The 23646-nt window shown below is 36.0% G+C and overlaps 1 protein-coding gene across 8 annotated transcripts in view; it reads left to right on the top strand.

Moving 5' to 3' along the window:
• Window positions 1-23646, top strand: part of LOC140147474 (kielin/chordin-like protein) — a 72867-nt gene that overhangs the window by 37601 nt on the left and 11620 nt on the right. For 7 of the 8 annotated variants that reach the window (XM_072169264.1, XM_072169269.1, XM_072169257.1 and 4 more), the window contains 4 exons: window positions 10326-10487; window positions 11607-11798; window positions 15706-15849; window positions 16740-16853. In XM_072169264.1, coding sequence (XP_072025365.1) covers window positions 10326-10487; window positions 11607-11798; window positions 15706-15849; window positions 16740-16853 — 612 coding nt within the window. The remainder of the gene's footprint in view (window positions 1-10325; window positions 10488-11606; window positions 11799-15705; window positions 15850-16739; window positions 16854-23646) is intronic. The other variant, XM_072169285.1, reaches the window with a different exon arrangement.

The following is a 23646-nucleotide window of genomic DNA, read 5'->3' as shown; positions in this document are numbered from 1 at the left end:
TGACCACAGCATATCTAGTTGATATTATCTTCTTTAGTTTCTACCATGATTAAGTTAGGCGGGCAGCCTAACTTATTTCTTTCTTGCCATTTCCTCTTTCTTCTTTCTTTCTTCTTTCTCACAATTTGCTACTACTTCCACATCCTTGATCGGATTTCGACCAAACTCGGTCACAAGCAGCATTGGGTAGCTGGCTACAAAAGTTATGGATTGTTTAACGTCAGAGGTCATCCAAGGGGTCACAGGGGTCAAAAAAGGTCATTTTAACCGAAAATGCTCAGATTGAGCTGAAATTTAAATGCAATGATCCTTATGACATTCTAAACATGTTTCAAATATTTTAAAATTTAGTTAAGGTCATTAAGGGCCCATAAAGGGGTCAAAGGTCAAGTTTTTCAAAATGCTCCAATTGAGCTGAAATTTAAATGCAATGATCCTTATGACATTTGAAAAATTAAAAAAATATTTTAAAATTCATTTAAGGTCATTACTCATTAAGGGGTCATAAAGGGGTCAAAGGTCAAGTTTTTAAAAATGCTCCAATTGAGCTGAAATTGCAATGCAATGATCCTTATGACATTCTAAACATTTTAAAAACATTTTAAAATTCATTTAAGGTCATTAAGGGGTCAAAGGTCAAGTGTTCCAAAATGCTCCAATTGAGCTGAAATGTAAATGCAATGATCCTTATGACATTCTAAACATGTTGAAAATATTTCAAAATTCATTTAAGGTCATTATGGGGGCAATAAAGGGGTCAAAGGTCAAGTTTTCAAAATGCTTCAATTGAGCTGAAATTTAAATGCAATGATCCTTATGACATTCTTAACATGTTTTAAATATTTTAAAATTCATTTAAGATCATTAAGGGGGTCATACAGAGGTCAAAGGTCAAGTTTTCAAAATGCCAGCTTTCCACGATTAGGCCTAAGGTTTATTAAAACGGCAATTAATGAAACAATCTTATTAAAATTAATACTATCCAGCACAGTGTTGCTGCTTGATCAGATCGTCACAGTCATCCGCCTAACTTACCTCGTGCCCTTGCAAAGGGCACAGTTGCTCGAGTTCTTCTTTCTTTCTTCTTTCTCACAATTTGCTACTACTTCCACATCCTTGATCGGATTTCGACCAAACTCAGTCACAAGCAGTATTGGGTAGCTGGCTACAAAAGTTATGGGTTGTTTAACGTCAGAGGTCATCCAAGGGGTCACAGGGGTCAAAAAGGTCATTTTAACCAAAAATGCTCTGATTGAGCTGAAATTTAAATGCAATGATCCTTATGACATTCTAAACATGTTTAAAATATTTTAAAATTATTTAAGGTCATTAAGGGGGTCATAAAGGGGTCAAAGGTCAAGTTTTTCAAAATGCTCCATTTGAGCTTAAATTTAAATGCAATGATCCTTATGACATTCTTACCATTTTAAAAATATTTTAAAATTCATTTAAGGTCATTAAGGGGTCATAAAGGGGTCAAAGGTTAAGTTTTTGAAAATGCTGCAATAGAGCTGAAATTTAAATGCAATGATCCTTATGACATTCTTACCATTTTAAAAAGATTTTAAATTTCATTTAAGGTCATTAAGGGGCCATAAAGGGGTCAAAGGTTAAGTTTTTGAAAATGCTGCAATAGAGCTGAAATTTAAATGCAATGATCCTTATGACATTCTTAACATTTTAAAAAGATTTTAAATTTCATTTAAGGTCATTAAGGGGCCATAAAGGGGTCAAAGGTCAAGTTTTTCAAAATGCTCCAATTCAGCTGAAATTTAAATGCAATGATCCTTATCTTATCCAGCACAGTATTGCTGCTTCATCAGATCATCCGCCTAACTTACCTCGTGCCCTTGCAAAGGGCACAGTTGCTCTAGTTTCTGTTTAGGTTTTTCATGCTATATTATTAGAGAATAAACGATATGAATTTTTATTTTGCCTATCCTCTACCGTGTGATAGACGACAGGCAGGTCCAATATTTTGAGTAGTGGATGCCGGGCAGCGGTATCCACTACGATAAAATATTGGACCTGCCTATATCATCATAGGTAGAGGATAGGCAAAATAAAAACTAGAGCAACTGTGCCCTTTGCAAGGGCACGAGGTAAGTTAGGCTGATGATTGTGACGATCTGATGAAGCAGCAATACTGTGCTGGATAAGATAAGGATCATTGCATTTAAATTTCAGCTCAATTGAAGCATTTTGAAAATTTGACCTTGACCCCTTTAATGCCCCCTAATAACCTTAAATGAATCTTTTTAAAATGTTCAGAACATCATAAGGATCATTGCATATAAATTTCAGCTCAATTGGAGCATTTTGAAAAACTTGACCTTTGACCCCTTCATGACCCCTTAATGACCTTAATTGTATTTTTAAAATATTTTTTAAATGTTTAGAATGTCATAAGGATCATTACATTTAAATTTCAGCTCAATTTGAGCATTTTGAAAAACTTGACCTTTGACCCCTTTATGGCCCCTTAATGACCTTAAATGGATATCAAAATATTTTTAACATGTTTAGAAAGTCATAAGCATCATTGTATTAAAATTTCAGCTCAATTGGAGTATTTTTCAGTTAAAATGACCTTTTTTTTGACCCCTGGATGACCTTCGACGTTGAAAAACCCCATAACTTTTGTAGCCATCTACCCAATACTGCTTGTGACTGAGTTTAGTCGAAATCCGATCAAGGATGTAGCAGAAGAAGCAAATTGTGAGAAAGAAGAAAGAAAGAAAGAAAGAACTAGAGCAACTGTGCCCTTTGCAAGGGCACGAGGTAAGTTAGGCGGATGATTGTGACGATCTGATCGAGCAATACTGCTGGGTGCTGGATAGTATTAATTTTAATAAGACTGTTTCATTGCCGTTTTAATATACCTTGATCGTGGAAAGCTGGAATTTTGACAACTTGACCTTTGACCTCTGTTTAACCCCTAATGACCTGAAATGAATTTTGAAATATTTAAAACATGTAAAGAATGTCATAAGGATCATTGCATTTAAATTTCAGCTCAATTGAAGCATTTTGAACATTTGACCTTTGACCCATTTGTTGCCCCTTAATGACCTTAAATGAATTTTTAAATATTTTTAACATGTTAAGAATGTCATAAGGATCATTGCTTTTAAATTTCAGTTCAATTGGAGCATTTTGAAAAACTTGACCTTTGACACCTTTATTGCCCCTTAATGACCTCAAATGAATTTTAAAATATTTTTAACATGTTTAGGATGTCATAAGGATCATTGCATTTAAATTTCAGCTCAATTGGAGCATTTTGAAAAAACTTGACCTTTGACCCCTTTATGACCCCTTAATGACCTTAAATGAATTTTAAAATATTATAAACATGTTTAGAATGTCCTAAGGATCATTGCATTTAAATTTCAGCTCAATCGGAGCATTTTCGGTTAAAATGACCTTTTTTGACCCCTGTGACCCCTTCGATGACCTCTGACGTTAAACAACCCATGATTTTTGTAGCCAGCCACCTAGTACTGCTTGTGACTGAGTTTGGTCGAAATCCGATCAAGGATGTGGAAATAGTAGCAAATTGTGAGAAGAAGAAGAAAGAAAGAAGAAAGAAATGGCAAGAAAGAAATAAGTTAGGCTGCCCGCCTAACTTAAAGAAACGCAAAGAAAGAAATAAGTTAGGCTGCCCGCCTAACTTAATTCCTATCGTTTATTCTCATTCTTAGTCAGTTAAATATTATTTTAATAACTGCAAACAAATTTTTTAAGCAAAAACTAAGTTACCGTCATAAAAACTCCCCTCATTATAAAATGAACGAAACTTGTTTACAACTTCACGTTTTCTGTTGCGCGTATTGTTAGCGCGTTCGCGTATTCCGCACTAGTCTACGCATCCAGCGCGATACATACGCGCACCTCTACACGCATGTTACGCATTATCAAGACGCATGATGACGTGGGGTCGTCTACGGCCTGATAGACGGCACCTGAAATCATGCGATTGTCCAATCAGAAATGTGTCTACGAACTAGACCACTCCCACTGACTAAGAATTTCTTTTCATTTACTTTCTTTCTTTCAATCGATGTACCTTTCTTTCTTATTCTTATATGATCATGTCTGAAGTGCTCAAAAAGTTATACATTTTATGTGGGCCTACAGGGCAAAATGACATACAACTATATTTTGTAGACAGTAGACTCCTAGACCAGGACACGTTGTTATTCAGATACTTCTTGCATCAAACCCGAGATGCAGAATAATAATGATAAAAAAAGTTTGTCTCATGTCCCACACATGCAATAGATTTATGTTGGGCATTATGAATAAAACAACAAGACACATAGTTTTATTTAAAATCTTGTGTCACAAAAATAAAATTTGGCAGGGTATGATAGTTTATTAAAGGAGTATTTTGTGATTCTAGCATCCTCTTTTTATGGTATGTACTATGTTTGAGTAGATATCCACAAAGAAGTTTATTCCCAAAATTTCAGTTTATTCTAATTTTACATTTGCATGTATGACATTGGTCCATAAAGTATTATAAGTGCTGGATTGCCTAACTGATGTTTCATGCAATCGAAGAAACATCTATCTGGAGGATGTCAAACATTCTGATGATATACCTCTTGTCTTTAGCACCGATTATTTCCCCCAAAGAAGTAATGTTAATATCAAACAGGCTCTTCTCAGGAACTGGTCAACTGGCATTACATATATAATAATCATAACCTGCATAAGATCTTTCCCCATCCGCCTATACTTGCATTTAGACGTACCCAAAACTTAGGAGAACGTCTTATCAGAGCAAAGATAACTTCAAACGTAACAACTATGATGATGATTTATTTTTGACTTCAATCTTGCCAAGCAAGGATGATGTTAGCTCTGAAACATGCCCAATGTCTCCAACACTCAACTGATTAGGCTGATGCGCCTACATCTCATGAAAGCGCATGTTTATGACATTTCATGACACTATTTTAGGTCAAACTGCCTGTGATTTCTTTATTGTGACCTTTTCAAATATCATGCTTTTTCACTGAAACCAATAATGACTCCATTATACAAATTGCGCCTAAGCAACGCAACATATATGGATTTCATTAAACCGACTAAAATAGCATATACCCTAAAGGTCTACTTATTGATTCATTATGAAGGCACTTATAAAATAGAGCCTACCCCTCAGTTTCTATATAAATAAAAGGAAGGTGTAAAAATTTTGGCTCCCTCTCCTAATAAAAGTATGCTATTATTCAACATCACACATTTTATTCCATTTGTAGCTTAATATGACTTAAAATATAGGATACTTTATTTGTTATGAATTAAGGAGTAAGTAATTGATTAATTAAGTTTAATGCAAAGGTCAGTGAACTTTATGAGTGTTAAAAGTTCATTGACATAGAGTAACAAAAACTAAACATATATCACTTCTCACATCAAACAGTTATACATGTATGTACATGTAGTGGGGTTTATCATATGTCAAACATAGGGGTATTCCCTGTTCTGCTTTAGTATATGGAATGTCAAATTATTAATTAGAGTTGCTTACGGGATCTAGAATGAGCGTTTATTGCGTTTCGACAGCATTTTTGTGGGACATGAGAGCACCTCAGACCTATCGAATTGCATTCTGAATACGAAGCATGTCTTTCTGATATCAAATAATTTTCATTTTTGAAAATCACAATATAATAAAAATTTTATAACAAATCTATATAAATAAAAGGAAGGTTGCCCATCTTGTGCGCGAGTGTTCTCCGAATTGCCCAGACTTTCGGCTTTGATTTAGTGGTATATTGATCGGGTACATATTGCCATTTTTCCATTGGACATTCGTTTTTCCAAAAATTGATGGTAACTAAGAGAATAACATAAAAAACTGTCGTGTTGCTATGCAAAATCGATCGCAGTGGCATTGTGGGTAATAAGGACAGTGTGAACCGCGTAATAATATTTCCATTAAAAAAACCATACGCAGAGCAACATTGCCCCGTTTTCTGCCAACTGCGAGGTGGCGAAGAAATGATTCAGGCTATCTAGATGCACAACAGCGCATAATTTAATAATGATCTTACGAGCTTTTCGTCCATACGCAGAGCTACGCGCCCCATTTTCCGCCACTGCATCGAGGTTGGCAGCCAAGAAATTAAGGCTACGACGCGTGAATCAGGTCTTTGCGTCATCACTAAGGTAACGTAGGAAACAGTGGTCTGGTAGTCTAGAGTGGTGATAGTGCCTGCGTGGAGACCCGGGGTGCAGACAGTCAGTGTACAATTTCATTATTTATTCTAGGCCTATATGAATCGGGAAATATATTGCACTTTATTTGGTTGAAAACGGTCAACAAATATGGTTAAAACTGGGTTTATTTTCCCGGGCTTTTTATTGTCAAAACTCAGTGGTAGCGCGTACAGTAACTAACTGGCAGCGCGTTGGTGTTAGTGCGTTGGCTTACAAGGGATGTGACTCGCACGCACGGGGCGCATGCATAGGCCAACTTTCCGTGCCAGAGAAATAGAAAAGAAAAGAAAGTAGGACAAAACTGAAAAGGTAGGCCTACTTGGATGGGTTATGGGTACAGGGTTGTGGATTAGAGTAAATAAATAAATAAACAAATAAATAATTCATGAAAAAAGGAAGCTAAAATAGGCCTAATGAGAACATAATTAAATGCAAACTGGAAATCACACGCTAAGCAGGAAATATGAAAAATGGGAACAAAATAACTATGTAGAAAAAAAGCCAAAGCTAAAAGGAAGGACAAACGTAAGAAAGGGTAGATTTATAAATAAATAACATGGAAACGGAGAATAACAGCATATATTTATTGGAACAAAATAGATCTATGTAGAAGAATCTGAAAAGAAAGAATAAAATGAATAAAAAAGAAAAGAAAAAGAAGACAAAAAAGATACGGGTTATGGTTACAGTAACTAAATGAAACGGGAGCAAAATAAAGAAGGAAATAAAGAAACTAAGCAGGAAACGTAAGAAAAAAAGCTAAAATTAGATTAAAATTAATCAGGAAATATAAGAAAATAGAAGCTAAAATAATGAGAACAGAATTAACATGGAAACGGGAAATCACAAGCTAAGCAGCATATAAAAAAGAAGCTAAAAGGGAAATGCAAGAAAGGACAGATTTAGAAAATAATGGGAATGCGGTTAGGCCTAAATAAATAAATAACATGGAAACGGAAAATCACAAGCTAAATAGCAATGTTTTTTAATGGGAACATACTAGGCCCATGTAGAAGAAACTGAAAAGAAAGAAAGAAGCTGAATGAACTACCAGAAGGGACAGGTTTAGAACAGTAAAATTTACCTTTTCAATGATTCTACCTTTTCAGTAATTCCTCCCGTTTTAGTGATCGCTCCCATTTACTCATCTAGCGGGGACCCGCGCGCAGCGCGGGTATCCCGCTAGTTATAAAAATTTGATATTTTTCAAATTTTTGATATATAACAGTCCTCGAAGTAAATTATATAAATCTAATGGTATATTCTTAAAGTGTATGTAGCTGGGAGGAAAAGCCGACGGTCAATTGAAAATTTTGACCTTTCATATTGAAGATATGGATTTTTAAAAAAAAAAGACCTAATTTTTGTTTGGTGTTTTGGGGAAAAATCCATATCTTCAATACGAAAGGTCAAAATTTTCAATTGATCGTCGGCTTTTCATCCCACCTACATACACTTTAAAATAAATCATCAGATTTATAAAGTTTACTTCGACTACTGTTAAATATCAAAATATCAATTTTTAATGATTTGCCATAAAATGTGTATTAAATTGCGAATTTCAAAAAATCAAAATTATTTGATATCAGAATGACATTCTTCGTATTCAGAATGCAATTCGATATGTCTGATGTGCCCTAATGTCCCAAAATAAATACTGTCCAAACGTTCATACCCCAGCCCTTAAAAAGGGACATTGGTCAGGTTATACAAGGAATATTATACATCAGTTCTATTGCACAACCTTGTAACATTATCGCTGATTATTGCAGGAACAGGCTTATACTATTATTAAATGTATTGAACAACTACATAACCAGTAAAGTTGGTTAACAGAGCTTTATGTGGGTTATAAAGTCATTCCTCCCAGATTGCCCAACAAGTTGAAACAGTAGAGGAATTTTTGTGTTAGAGCAGGGATGTGAGTCAGAGTAGCTGCTTGTACTCAATAATTTAAAATGAGGGCAATCATTTTAACCCCAACACAGTGATGTAGACAGGATCACAATGTTTCACGGGGGGATAAAAATTTGTTTCAGAGGTGGCCTGGGCAAAGGGGGGGGGGCAGAGAAATATTTTTTATATATTACATTACATTTCCCAGTATAGGCCTAAAATGAGGGCAATCCTTTAGCCCCTACAGTTTTGTAGACAGGATCGTAGTGTTCAGAGGGGCCCCACAGCAGGGGGATAAGGGATATCCTATAAATTTGTTTCAGAGGTGGCCCAGGGAGAGGGGCAAGGAAATATTTTATTATTACATTATATAACCCGGTATTATTTTACATTTCAAATGTCGCACCTTCTAAATATAAAACATGATAACGTTGACATGCACATGATATGCGGTCGTAACTTCCATCATGGGGGTCTGGGGGAATTGAGGGAGACCTTACAAATAAGTTCTTCGGGGAAATTCTTAATTCTAAAATGTCCAAGTAATAAAATTATTATAGGATAAATAATCTATCTACACCAAGACACAATCATTACCATCACCGTTTACCATAAACCACTCCCGTTTACTAACCGCTCCATTTCACTCAACTAGCGGGGACCCGCGCGAACTTTATACTAAAGCCAAGAATTCTCCGCGTTGCGGAAATTCCGCGAAATTCGGAGGTAAAGCGGAAAACGCATTTCTGAGAAAATTTTTTTTAAAATAAGCAAAAATGACCTAGAAAAAAAAAACAATTGAAAATAAATAAATAAAATACTAAATGAAATGGGTCTTCAAAGTTCATCAAAATAAAGTAAAATCTGTCATAGATTTACCGTACAACGCTCGAGTATCCCACAATCCTTTGCGCGCCTGACTAAAAAGTAAGATTCTTGTGAAATTTTATTATGTCAGAAATGTGCTGTAAACTACAAAGCGGAGAAAAGCGGAATTTAGCATTTGTAAAGCAGAAAATTCTTGGCTTTACTTTATACCAATTATACCCAACTAGATTTTCATTATCATGATATTTGTAGGCCTACATAGGTTTATTCTTTTCTAATAAAGAAAAAAAAAAAGATATCCATTTTAATGAAATCAAAACCACTCATGCTTAATTTTCATAGTAAAATATAATTTCTGTCACTAACATATGCCTACAAAATGCCATAACAGACATTGCATTTTCCATTTTTAGACAAAACCTCTGTCATTAAAAATGATCCAAATTGCCAATGTCATAAAGTTAGGCACTGTAGACCTAAGTTAGCTATGCAGATCCATGTTTCTACTGTGAACAAAATATACCAAAATACTAGGTGATCTTAAAATTAAGGGGGTACTACACCCCTGCCCAATTTTGTGCCTATTTTTGTATTTTTCTAAAAAATTATAGAGCATTGGTGACAAGTAAGATATGTATATTATAGGGGCAAGGACTACAACTGCTACACTGGAAATTTTATTTTTGCACAGACAATAGTTTTGGAGTTACAGTCAAAAATGAGTGAAAACCAATATTTGAGCAATAAAGCAATAACTACTTGCCTTGAGTTGCTGAATTTTCAGTGCAGTAGTTGTAGTCCTTGCCCCTATAATATACATATCTTACTTGTCACTAATGCGCTATAATTTTTGAGAAAAACGCAAAAATAAGCAAAAAATTGGCTAGGGGTGTAGTACCCCCTTAAGCTGAGCAAAATGTGGCTGATGAGATTAATAAAAAGGTCAACTAAGTCTTGATCACCATTAATCGAAACGCGTCCTATGATAGGTTTCTATAGTTTCTCAAAAATAGAGAAACTCAAGTGTCTTTTTCATATACGGAATTAATGGCCTTTTGGTTGGAATTTCTTCACAACCACCGATATTACAACCTCTATACGCATTTTTTGCATAGCAAAACATAAGCTTTTTTTTAACCTAAAAAATAGCTATACCATTCTTTTCTCTAAAAAATATAGGCCTATCGATATCTTAACATTAGATTGCTCTATCACCCCCTTACCACTTGAGCTATATATTTTGATTTCACTCATTAATGAACTCAAAGAACACTGAGGCAATTAATCTATTTGTAGAGAGTACCTTTTATTCAACTACTGTGTAATGTTTACTTTTTGTTTTATCTGTTGAATCCTTTTTCTTGAAGAATGCATCAAAGATTATGATGGACCATCTGACTGTTTCAAATGCGAATGTGAGAATGGTCGTTACACAGATATTTGTTATATCATAGATTGCTATATACCTCCAAATTGTACTCCTCTCCCGATACCTCCAGGTGTGTGCTGTCCAGAGTATGATTGTCCAGGTATGTAGTCTGTCAAGTTCAAAGCACTGTCAGTGATTTACCATATGTAAATCTCTAAAAATATCATACACAATTCAAGTCACATGTTTGTATTTATAAAGAAGTATGTATGTGTTAACACATTCTGCAAGTTCTAAAGCCTGAACACAAACTAGTAAGGATAAAATACTGACATTTTATACTGGACTAAAAGTCTATTACAGCAAAATGCAGAATCAGATTTGTGCATATGTTTGTTATATAAGTGATAGGACCAAAATCCACCTGCAATAATTATGAGGTATATAAAAGGGGGGAGGGTGGAGTTCAAACGATATTCAAAATTGCTTGCCCTTTCTTGGCCTGCCAAAAATGCGTATCCCCCTCTTGGCTTGCCCCAAAATCTTTGGCTGCCTTTTTGCAAATGCCAAATTTTGGGGACTCAATTTGGTCATCAAGCAACTGGTGAGTCACCTTATGTTCATCAGTTAGCTGAATAAGCGCAGTATGAATAAAACGACAAGACACATAGTCTCATTAAAATCTTGTGTCACAAATACAACATCTAAACCTTTGATTTTTGCAGGGTATGATAGTTTATTAAAGGAGTATTTTGTGATTCTAACCTTTTTTATAGTAATGTACTGTGTTTGAGTAGATATCAACAAAAAAGTTTATTCCCAAAATGTAGGTTGATTCTGATTTTGCATGATTACTGTATGACATTAATCCATAAAGTACAGTGTTGTCATTTTCTTCTCTTGACAGAACATAGATACAGATTTGATATTTCTGCAAAGCGAATTTAGCCAAAGATTTTTGGTGGTATAAAATCTCAACTTTTTTAAAAGTACATTACAATTGAATAAAAATCACAATTTTGAAAAACATTGAGGGCTTCCTCCTCAGCAAATGTTACAGCAGATTGCCAATTTGGTCATTTGGTATCATCTGTATTGAGCGGCTTGTAACTGTGAGAGTTCTGAATAAGAGAAAATTCTGCACATATCCCACTTTGAAAATTCATGAACTATTTATATTCACTGAATAACTAATAGATCAGTTAGGCAAACTATTTGTACGAATGTATATCTATATATATCTGTTCTGTAATGTTGACTTCTTTTTTGTTGAATGAAGGATGCACTGATCCTGATGGTAATGTTCATGAAGTTGGCTCTGAATGGTCACCAGATGTCTGCACCAATTGCACATGTGAAGAAAGTTTCGAGTCAGGTGTTCATGAAATATGTGTTGCAGAGGCTTGTGAGGCTCCTCCACCAAATTGTACTCCTATACCGGACCCAACGGTGTGTTGTCCAAGGTGTGAAGGTATGTACTCTTTATAAGCTTAACCCCATGGACACTACCAGCTGATTTATCGTCCGCTAAGAAGTCTTTTGATTGGTTATAAAGAGGGCTATGCCATGTATTGAGCCAATCATAGATATGATAAGAATAGTCAGTAGGGCTGACTGGAGATTAAGCTAAAAAGTGTGAGAGTTCTAAAAGCTCTCTTTTGAATGGTTACTCAGATGACTATATCGGATACTTCAGTTATTTTTTTTCAAATCTGAATTTTAGGCATATTTCGTCACTTGCATCACATACTGTAGTATCTCACATAATTAACTTTTTTGAGATATTTGGCATATGTATTAAGGATTGTTATGTTATGTACTACATACAATACACCAAATGTCCGAACTAAATATGGTCTAATTAGTGAGGTAATTAGATCATTATGTCATAAGTTGGAGTTTTAAAATTTTGAAATCGGGAGCAGATATGGAAAAACATGTTTCGCATATGACTATGACTTTGATGCCATATTTAAGATTGAAAATGTGATATGATTTTATAGAAAATTTCTTTATAACAAAATCTGATTAGTAAATAATTTTGAAGTCTTTTCTTAACATTAGTTACTACGAAATACATACAATGTACACTAAGCCAAAAAAAAACCTTAGAATTTTTCACTACATCATATCTTAAAATCCTGTCCATCAAAATTAACTAAAATTACACACAGGATTGCCTCAATACTCTACTCTAAACACGTGTCAGTATCAGTTGGCCAACTGACACAACCGCAAAATGCACTGATATGGAACAACTTCCTGGACCACATTCACAGCCCTATTGGCATCCAACAAAAGAAATCTGTGAGAATGGCATCTTGAATCACAGGTCACAACCAACAATTTTAACAACATTAAGTTAAAAACATTAAAGAGAGTCAAAACAAACTTACCAGGATCATCATGTCACATGTTCAAACAAATAATGAAGTCCTTTAGTAACGGGAAGCATGGGGCAATCTTCCCCAGGATATCATCAGGAACTTGGTTCGAAGCATGAGAAGAAGGTGCACAGCATGCGTGCAAGCGCACGGTGGACATACCCGTTACTAAAGGACTTCATTATTTGTTTGGACATGTGACATGATGATCCTGGTAAATTTGTGATCTGTTTGTACCTGTTGGTAAGTTTGTGACCTGTGATTCAAGATGCCGTTCCCACAGATAGGGCTGTGAATGTGGTCCAAGAAGCTGTTCCATATCAGTGCATTTTGCTATTGTGTCAGTTGGACAAATGCTTGGTTACTGACATGTGTTTAGAGTAGAGTATTGAGGCAATCCTGTGTTTAATTTTGGTTAATTTTGATGAACAGGATTTTAAGATACGACCTTGTTTTTTTGGCTTAGTGTACAGCATTCATGACACAAATTAATGAATCCGAAAGGAAGTCTACAATTTACCTATATTTTAATAATGCTTTAAACTATTTATGGTCAAACTTGCATTTGCAGATGATCTTATTAATACCCTTCATGATTGGTTCAAAATCGGACATAATATTCATTTTGGCCAATCGGCAGGTAGTTCTCATGGGGATAAGAACTAAATTTGACCCAAAATGTTACTTCTTCCACTGACTTCTGAAAATGATGGAGGATGGTTGGTACTTAATAAATATGCTCAAAATGATATAAAAAAAAACACACCACCAAACTTGTGTATATCTGTAGGATAACAAAGCTACGCTATTTGACTGTGTCAAGGGATCCAAGAGACATCACCATTTTATTGTCTCAAGGCATCCACGGGACAAGCGGGAGAATTCACCCGGGGGGGGCCGATGGGGGTGGGGGTGGGAAGGCTTATTAAGTGTTCCTCTACAAGTGAGCTCAAACATATTGATTTCAAATATTACTTTTCTATTATAAAATATAAGAACAGTGGTGTTCATAACCTTCATTAATCCCGGGATATATGGTTTACCCTTAATCTACAAAATATGTACTTACGAAAAACACTTAAACTAAACCAAACATAACCAAACCAAACCGGGGGTTGTTTCCCTGAATTTTTGTCACAAACTGCGTAAGCCAGTTGAAGCGCCTCCAGGATCCAGTATTGTTATTAGAGAGCCGCCCTTTTGGCGGGGACACATTTTATACAACGCGTATTTTACTAATCTACATGTTGACAATTGGTTAGTCCATTATGCTCATACAGTATTAGATTTGTTACATAGCCCTATATCGCTTATTTATATATACCGTAGAATTCCATCTGGAAGCATATATGCCTCTAAACGAGGGGTTTTTTTTAACGAAAGATATGAAAGGCCAATACCCTTCTCAAAAAAATTGCAATAGATTGGTCTTACAAATATACATGTTTGTACAGCCGCCTTTATCAGTAATATAGTTGTTCAAACTCCAAATAACGTTTTTGTTGAGAGTGTCTGCCTCTTGTCTCTAGTGTCAAAAAAAACCTCTTTTAGAGGCATATATATGCTTGTAGACGGAATTTTACGGTATATCTGTATTCTTACCTGATGGTATTATTTTAGGACAAGTTTTTTAAAAGGATTTAAAAGGATTCCAAATGTGAACGATGTTATCCAATCTCTTGGTAATTTCCATAAGAATTTGGTAGCTGTGTATTGTGAATGGGTAGAATTGTTAGAGCTTAGTCGCTGCTAAAACACTTAAAGAAGAATTTGCTGACTGATACCAACTTAAGATTTGTTTCAATGGACGCATTTTGCTTTTGTCTATATCTGATTTAGCGTGCATTTTCCAAAACCTGTCAATTTCACAACCCAACTTTAAAAAACAAAGGGGGGGGTAATATCTGTCTTATTTTTATGATTGTATATACCGACAAGGACAGCTTTTGAAATAATGATGGCTACGCAATGATTGATAAATTACCAGTAGCCTTAGATAATATCACATATTAATTTATCAATAAAAAACAAAAAATTCTGTTTAATTATAATTCACCATTTGTCATAAACAATAATCATAATACATTTTACAGATCCTCAAATATTTCATGCCTATCACAACTATATAAGGCGACGAAAAAAGAAAACCTTGTTGTACGGGCCCGACCGACCCAGATTATAGGGATGCCCACTGTCAATACAGTTGCCGCTAGAACGGTTTCCCATTTTCTGTATGCGTGCACTCACCCATGTCGACCAAAATTTTTGTTTTTACTATCCTCTACCTATGATAGATGACAGCCATGTCCAATATTTACTAAAATATTGGACCTGTCTGTCGTCTATTACACGGTAGAGGATAGTAAAAACAAAAATTCCTATACCCTCTAATATAATACTATAATATGGAAATTTATAATGAACAAGTATCCATCAAAGCCACTCTCTGCGCAGCAACAGGAATATAAAAACAAAGGAGAACATGAAGAACAGAGCAAAAGTACAGAAAATATACAAAATACCATATTAATAAAAACATTCTTCACTACAAGTCTCTAGCAAAAGCGATATTAAACAGATGTGTTTTTAACAAAGATTAAAAGATTCCAAGGTACAGATATGCCACTTGGTGTTGTTCCCAGCAAGTTTTGGGCTACAAATCTGAGATCTCCTAGTTGATCCCAATGTGTAGGTGATGACCCAATAAGGTAGAATCAAAGAGTACTAACTCTGTCATGTTTGCATATTGCTCATGGATGGCAGATAGTGTACCTCCCAATGAGGTAGATCCAAAGAGTACTGACTCTGTTATGGCCTACAAAAACTATAATACTTCATCCCAAAATATGAAAGGTATTGTAGCCAATTTAATTTAGTCTTTTCATAATGACGGCTTTCACGGCAGAGTGGTTTTGAATACATAATCCTCAAGACGTTGAAATTTGTGCTTTTGAATCACCTTTTGCTAACTGTCTAATATCATTTATACTACAGGCTGTCCAATAGATGTATGCATAGCGCTGTACGACCCCCAGTGTGGAAATGATGGAGTCACCTATAGTAATCTATGCTTCTTAAAGAAGAAAGCTTGTGATGATCCAGAATTAACATTAGCTTATGCAGGAGAATGTAACACAGGTAAGGTGTAAAAGTGCTTAGAAACTTCTGTTAGTAGCACTATATAAATCATTGGCTGTATTCCCTAATGGCTTATATTAGGGCATCGCAAATAAACAACTTTGAGAGAAAATCAGGTTTAAAGAAATGCCAATATAAAATCCGAGTTGTGTAAATCAGACATTCATTATATTTTATAATTGAAGTGAAATTTATGTAGTAAACTAAATAAATTTTATCTTTATATAACTTTAAAAAAAATAAACACACACTATTACTGGGAAATGGAAAACAAAACGTACAAAACTATACGTCACTATGGAAAACAAACAAACCACAATACCCTAATCTAACGCCAACCTTACACCGGCCTTGATCGCTGTGTAATCCCTATGGCGTTACTTTTCGTCGGCTTCATTCCATAGTCATGATAGTGGCGTATTAGGAATGTAGTGAGATGTACATTTACTCCACATGACATGCAATGTTTTTCATTTTTGCCAATATTTCTTAGTATGTTTACTATTATAAAATGTGTAAAAGGTAGCTTATGGTCGATACGCCACTATGGAAAACACAACATTTCTGTTTAATTTAATAATTTTTTAAGTAGCTAATTTTGACTGCTGAGAACATCATTTAAAACATATGTGCCAATTAAAAAAAATCACCATACACCACTATGGAATAGAGCCGACGAAGTATTACCATTGTAGGCCCTATTATATTAATTATGTATAGACTGAATCCTTGGTCACACCATTGCGACAGGGACGTGCTGTATGATTTTATAGCGCATGTGCATGCTAAGGTAATAATGTTCTTTATTCATACATTTGTAAGCTATTTACAGTTTGATAAAAAGGTAGACATATATCTATAATTTGTTTTTGCATAATATTACACTTCAGGTGTTCTTACGTGTGCTAATGTACTTTGCCGGAAAGGATACATATGTATAGAATCGTCCTCTGGACCTATTTGTGTGTGTCAGGAAGGATATACTGGGGATCTGTGTGATATACGTAAGTGGAGTCATAGTGAAAATGATTATCCCAACCCCGTCTGACCATATTTAGGTACAACAAAAAGGTTTTTCAAAACTATATATATTTTCATGTTGGATCATTTAACAATAGAGAGTTTGCGGAATGAAGTTACTGGAACTTTAACGGCAACTTCAAAAATATCGATTCGATTTCTTGCTCAAATTCACTTCAACGCGAACGTCAGATTGGTTTCTGTACCAACAGCGTCTTGTTGCTTAAACTCGGGACATGTGTATCAATGTGCGTTCAAAAGAAGGACATGTGTAAGAGCTTGTTACCAACTACATCCAAATGTCTCTCTTTTGTTTAGTCAAGTGGTTATTAGTCCCACTTCAAGACAAAAGACTCTACCTTAAGAGCTTCGTTTGAGTAAACATGAATGAACTCGCGATACCACTCAACATGGATTATGTCGGGACCCAGCGTTAATCTCCTTATCATATTATTTTGAAACTAGCTAGGCCCTATACGTTTCAATTAATATTCTTACGATAGTTATAGGCCTATATATATATATATAATATTATTTAATAAAGGCTCGTCAGCTTTGTCAATTCCATATTCCAATTTACTTCGCAAAGCCTAATGAAATACATATTCTTTATTTCTTTCCCTCCTTCTGAATCTCTCTCCCCCTTCCCCTCCTGTTTCCCCTTCCCTACATTCTCCTTATTTTCCCCTCCTTCTCCCCTCTATCTGTACTCGCTCTCTCAAACTTGACCCTCCTATAATTACCCACTCGCACTCCTGTTTCCCCCTCCCCCAGTGATTTTGTCAGGGTTTTTCTGTTAGGAGGGCGTGGCCCGCATCCAAAAGGGAAGGGTCAAGAAGGAAGAGAAGATGTCCCACCCCCCCTTGGCTACCAGCAAAACACCTCCCTGTCCACTTCCAATGCCCTCCCTCTCCTCCTCCCTACCCCCTCTCTCTCTCTCTCTCTCTCTCTTACCAGACACAACCTATGACATGTTATATATATAAATGTTATGCACCTGCTTTACTCTTCCAGAAGTATCGTACACTGCTGGCTCAAGTAAAACCAGACCATTTTACGGGAAATTAATCCCCTTGGCGTTGAAGTCAAGCCAAAAACTTGGTTCCGCAAGCTGATTTGGTGTACGTCATGAGCACACACAAAATTATATATCAAGTGTGACGTTTGGAACAAAATTTATTTTGATTGAATTCAATCAGTAATTTTCATCAACATGTAGCATGTTTTTACCCAAACCAAATTAGATTTCCAATAATTGGTCTATTAACTAGATAATACATAAGTGGTAATTATGTAGTCTATGAGGAAATAGGCAAACTATTGTTCTAAAGTATGACGTATTTCATCATAATTTACGGCACACTATAGATTCTCGCGTTAACTTTAACTTCAAGCGGCTTTAATGGCAGAGTGGTTTTGAATACATAATCCTCTATAATCCTCTAGACGTTAAAGTTAAAGTTAACTTCATTCCGCAAGCTCTCTATTATCATTAACCACAAATTGTTGAAATGATGTTAAATAACATCAACTAGAATTATGTGGTTCTTAATAAAGATGACCCCTCACATAGGTGTGTAAATAAGGAAGGTTTGTAAATACAAATAATATGCAATATGCAAATAAGCTCATTAATATTCATAAATATGCAAATAACATGACATAAAACTATACAGCACATCAGGCCACCATATACTATCACAATACCAAGTTAGAAGTTGATCGGTCTTTGCGATTAAACTGCTTAGTGGATTAATGAAAATGTAGGCAAAATATGCAAATCAGCTCATTAATATTTATAGATATGCTAATAGCTTGAAACAAAACTATACAGCACTTCAGGCTACCATATCCAATCACCAAACCAAGTTTGAAATATGTATGATTCTAAGTAGAGGAATAATTTAGCATAAGTTTGGACAAAATTAAGTTTTTACTTTTCACCCCTGTATGAACTTTGACCTTGGATATCTCAAATTGACCAGGGGTGGCATCCCTCAGAATCCCATTTTGTACCACCATAGAACATTAATCAACAAAGAAAAACATACCTACCTTGCTCTGCCAACAAACTAATGATACAATCATGATTCTGCCCAATAAAAGTACCAAGTTGTTTTTTTGAGGGGTAAATTCCTTTTTTGATATAAGGATTATGTTCAATTCCCCGCAGGACCAAATAAATAAATAAATAAATAAATAAATAAAATGGCTCATCTGAAAGGCGGGGCAGATGACACATGATAAAAAAGACCTCGTTACAGCCGGTTCCGATCAGGGTAACAAGCCCGATTGTTGGCTACACTTGTCCTCTAAAAATTGCCTCGACCAGCTATCTACGGCGAACCCCTTCGTTCACCTGGTCAGTGCCTGTCCGAAGATTCGTCAGCGTTATCTCCTAGATTTCAGCTGTTAATGCCTAGATATGCTCGACATAAAAAAATGTTGTTCACATGTTGAATACAGATTTTTACAAATATTTTACATCTGTCGTGCTCATACATTAAATGAGTGTGACATGTCCAAGTTGTACACTGCACAGGATGGAGGAAGCGCAATATAATCTTGATTTGAACAACTTTTATCCTGATGTGATAATGTGATTCACGATAATGCCTTTCACATTTCTGTCTCATATGAGAAGGTTTGACTACAAAAACGATTCTCTTATAAATACATCTACGCACAGTGTCCACCTCGATACACCTGAGCACACAGATATTTCCAGCACAATGAGTCTAGCTCCCGAATCTAGCCTAGTACGCAGTCTGTGTTATACTACACGGTTGAATGCATAGCATCAAGGAGCTGTGTGAGATCTAGTGGAAAATAAGATTCTGTGATTGGTTTTTATCAAAACCTCAAGTGTTCCCTTCATCCAATTAGATTTTTTTTTAAATCAAACGAAAGCTAACACTTCCCCCTAAAACACTTTTCTCCATTAGGCCAACAGATAATGCAATTCAATGTTATAGCAAGGCGAATGTGGTAAATCAGTTGAAAACTACCTATCCAAGAAAGAATGAACAGTTTACCAACTCAAAGTGTTACAATTAAACATGACAACAAATAAACACAAATCCCGACCGCCACATAACCCAACTAGAAAAAAAAAAGCAAGCGAATGTGTCGGCATGAGAATCGAACCCACGACCTTTCGATCTCTAGACGGACGCCTTATCCATTAGGCTACCAGGTCCTACTGATAAGTCGTTGCATACTATGTGGTATATTACGCAAGTACATAAGTAATCGTGTCCCAAATATAATGTAAGATGTAGGACACGATTAAGCATCAGTAATGATCTCCGTCACTTGTGGGGGTGCGTACACTTGCGTACTTGCATATCTGGGGATAAAGTTTTTTCGTGTGCTTTGCGCGCAAATGTCCTAGTAACATCGGAACAAAATATTTTATTCCCCTCTATTCCCCCTCTATATTATACCATGCCTTCCTCGGCACATGAGTTCGGGGACCCTGGCCCAGGGCCCCCATAATGTAACTCCCGTCCTGGTTAAAAGGGCCCGTACTGCTCCTTGTCCATGGGCCCTTGATGCTCTTGTTACGCCCCTGAATATTAAATAAGAAGGAGGCGGCCTATTCACCTAGCAAGGCGCAAGACAATGCGAGACACAATATACGTGAAGATATCGGAAATAAATGATGCAAGCTCGAGAAAGTATTGATTTTAGGGCCGGAGCAAACTGTCATATGAACATTTTGAGAGAGAAAAAAAATCATGACGGGGGGGACCCGGTCACTGGATAACCGGTCCAAAGTCTTAACCACTGTACTACCTGCTTTCACAGTTGGTACTTGGGCAATCTTAACTAAAATCCTCATGATAACTCTCTCCTGATTTTTTTTTCTCTCAAAATTTAAGTTAACATTAACTTTATCAATTTCATACTTCCATTTTACAACATAAACCACAATGAAACACCAATTCTTTCTCTTTTCCCATTTTTCTCAATCTCTCTCTCTCTCCCTTCCCGTTCAGTTTCCCCCTCCCATCTCCACATTCTCCCCTCCCTCTATTCTCGCTCTCTCAAAACTTTACCCCTCCTATAATACCCCACTAGCACTCCCGGGCACGCACTCCAGTTGAGAGGAAGGCATGGGGAGGCGACTTTGAAATGGAAAAAGTATTGACAAAAATGGGCAAAAAGACCTGAAAACATAAAATACACTAAGCCAAAAAAGAAACTTTTCACAAGGTCATATCTTAAAATCCAGTCCATCAAAAGTAACCAAAATTACACACAGGATTGCCCCAATATTCTACTCTAAACACATGTCAGATGTCAGTAACCACGCAGTTGTCCAACTGACACAACAGCAAAATGCACTGATATGGACCATATTCACAGCCCAATAATTGGCACCCAGCACAGAAAAATATCTGAGAATCGTTAAACAGATGATAATTTGCAAAATGGTGCTGCTTTCTGCTTTTCACGCACTTCTTTAAGGAACATGTCTTGTTCCACACTATTGCACTTACTCTTTGGGATTTATCATCTGTGCAAGGACCTTGTGTACATTCTTACAGATTTCTTGTGCTGGATGCCAATTATTGGACTGTAAATGTGGGCCAGGAAGCTGTTCCATGTCAGTGTATGTTGCTGTTGTGTCACTTGGACTACTGCTTGGTTACTGACATGTGTTTATAGTAGAGTATTGAAGTGATACTGTGTGTAATTTTGGTTCATTTTAATGGACAGGATTTTAAGATATGACCTTTTGAACAATTATAAGTTTTTGTTTTTTTTGGCTTAGTGTATAATGGCGGCCAGCATTCAACAGGGGCAGGGTCAAGCAAGAGAACAAGATATCCCATGGGGAAGTAAGCTGTCCTCCCTTGACTACCGCCACTACACCTCCCTGTCCACTTCCAATGCCCTCCCTCTCCTCTTTTATGCACCTGCTATACTCTTCGAGAATTAATGCTACACTGCTCACTCCAGTAACTAGAAACGTCATAGTTTTAGGCATATAATGGGATGCCTCCACTGTGGGGCGATTTAAATTCGAAAAGATATTTTAACAGCTAAATGTCAAAATCTGTCAAACTGTATGAGTGGTAAACAAACAAATAAAACCTCAAATGACCTTTGTCCTCTGTATGTGACTTTGGATACCAATACATGAAGCTACTCATAATTCAGTTACGATCCAAGTTTGGTTGCATTATTATTTAAACTTTTCAAATTTGAACCACAAGTCAAATAATAATGGTATTTTGCAAGTTGACCTCAAATGACAGTTGACCTCAATATATGACCTTGAACACCAGCAATAGATGAGAGTTCCCATAGTGCAGCTATGACCCAAGTTTGGTTGCAATATCATTGAACTGTTCATATGAGACCAAATTTTAATTTACAAATTGACCTTTGACCTCAGTATATGACCTTAAACACGTACCACCCATGTCCATGGCCCACTTGTCCTGAAAATCTGAATTCAATTCGCATGTCTACTCATGAGATACAGCATACAGATGTACGGAAGCATGAAATTGATCGACATTTGACCTCGGTGTACCTTGAATGCTAAAAAAGTAGCCAGAGTTTCTGACCATGGGCCACTTATCCTGAAAACCTGAAGTCAATCCGCCAATCCAATCACAGAGATTCATCAGCATCCGGAGGTACGGAAGCACGGACGTATAGTGTAAAAACAATCTGGGGGATGGATTGTGGTGAGGTATAAAACAGACCATTTATATTGGAACTTAATCCCCATGCCATTGAAGTTATTACAGAATGACATTTTACAAGCTGAATATATTTACGTTACAATCACACACAAAAGTATATGACGTTTGGAACAAAATATTATTTTAATCTCACTAATTTTCAACATGTGGCATGTTTTTCACACCCCCCCCCCCCATTAACCAAATTAGATTTCCAATAATTGGTTTTTGAACTAGCTAATACATAACAAGTAATTTTGTAGCCTATGAGGAAATGTGGAACTATTACTCTTAAAATGACATATTTTCTGCTCACTATAGATTTTCACGTTCCCTATGACTTCTAGAGGCTTTCATACCAGAGTGGTTTTGAATAGATAATCGTCTGTAATCCTCTAGACGTTGAAGTTTGTGCCTTTGAACCACATTTTGACCGTCCACGACGAAACGCTCAGAAAGTCGGCCTCCGATCAATTTTGTTTTATTTCGTGTTTAGGATATATATATATCATAAGCTTTAAAATAATATATCATTTGACTTCAAAAGATATCCAGAAGCCGAGTAATGGTTTGTTGAACTTTGCTCCTTCAGCAAAAGGTACCTTTATATTTCGGTGCTACACATGTCTATTTTTCAACATTGCTGGTAATGAAGATCAAACAGTCATAATTGGCGGTCACTTCAAATCATTCCCAAGTCAACGAGGTCTTTTGAAAATTACTGGCGAGTGATAAACCACTCTCCTCAAAATTTGTCAGGTGAGCTTTAGGCGAGTGATTTTAATCACTTGTATGATTATTACATGTAGGCGAGTGATTAAAAGATCTCCTCAGATTAATTTTAGGCGAGTGATGGCGAGTGATCACTCTCACTCACCTCAAAAGACAAAGCCTGTGTTAATTGTTAAATCCCACCATTTGAACAGGATTTATCCAAAGCAAACAAAGACTAGACCTACTTAAAGAATTTTATACATAGGTAGAAGCTTATTATCCTCTTCAACAATAGGATTAATGATTGGTTTATTAAGTTTTTGATTGCACTAACAACATGAGGAACATGTGGCACCAACTT

The sequence above is a fragment of the Amphiura filiformis genome, chromosome 1 (assembly GCF_039555335.1).
Source record: "Amphiura filiformis chromosome 1, Afil_fr2py, whole genome shotgun sequence".
NCBI classification, from domain to species: Eukaryota; Metazoa; Echinodermata; class Ophiuroidea; order Amphilepidida; family Amphiuridae; genus Amphiura; species Amphiura filiformis.
Note: the sequence above shows the minus strand (reverse complement) of the source record. Positions and strands in the feature narration are given on the sequence as shown.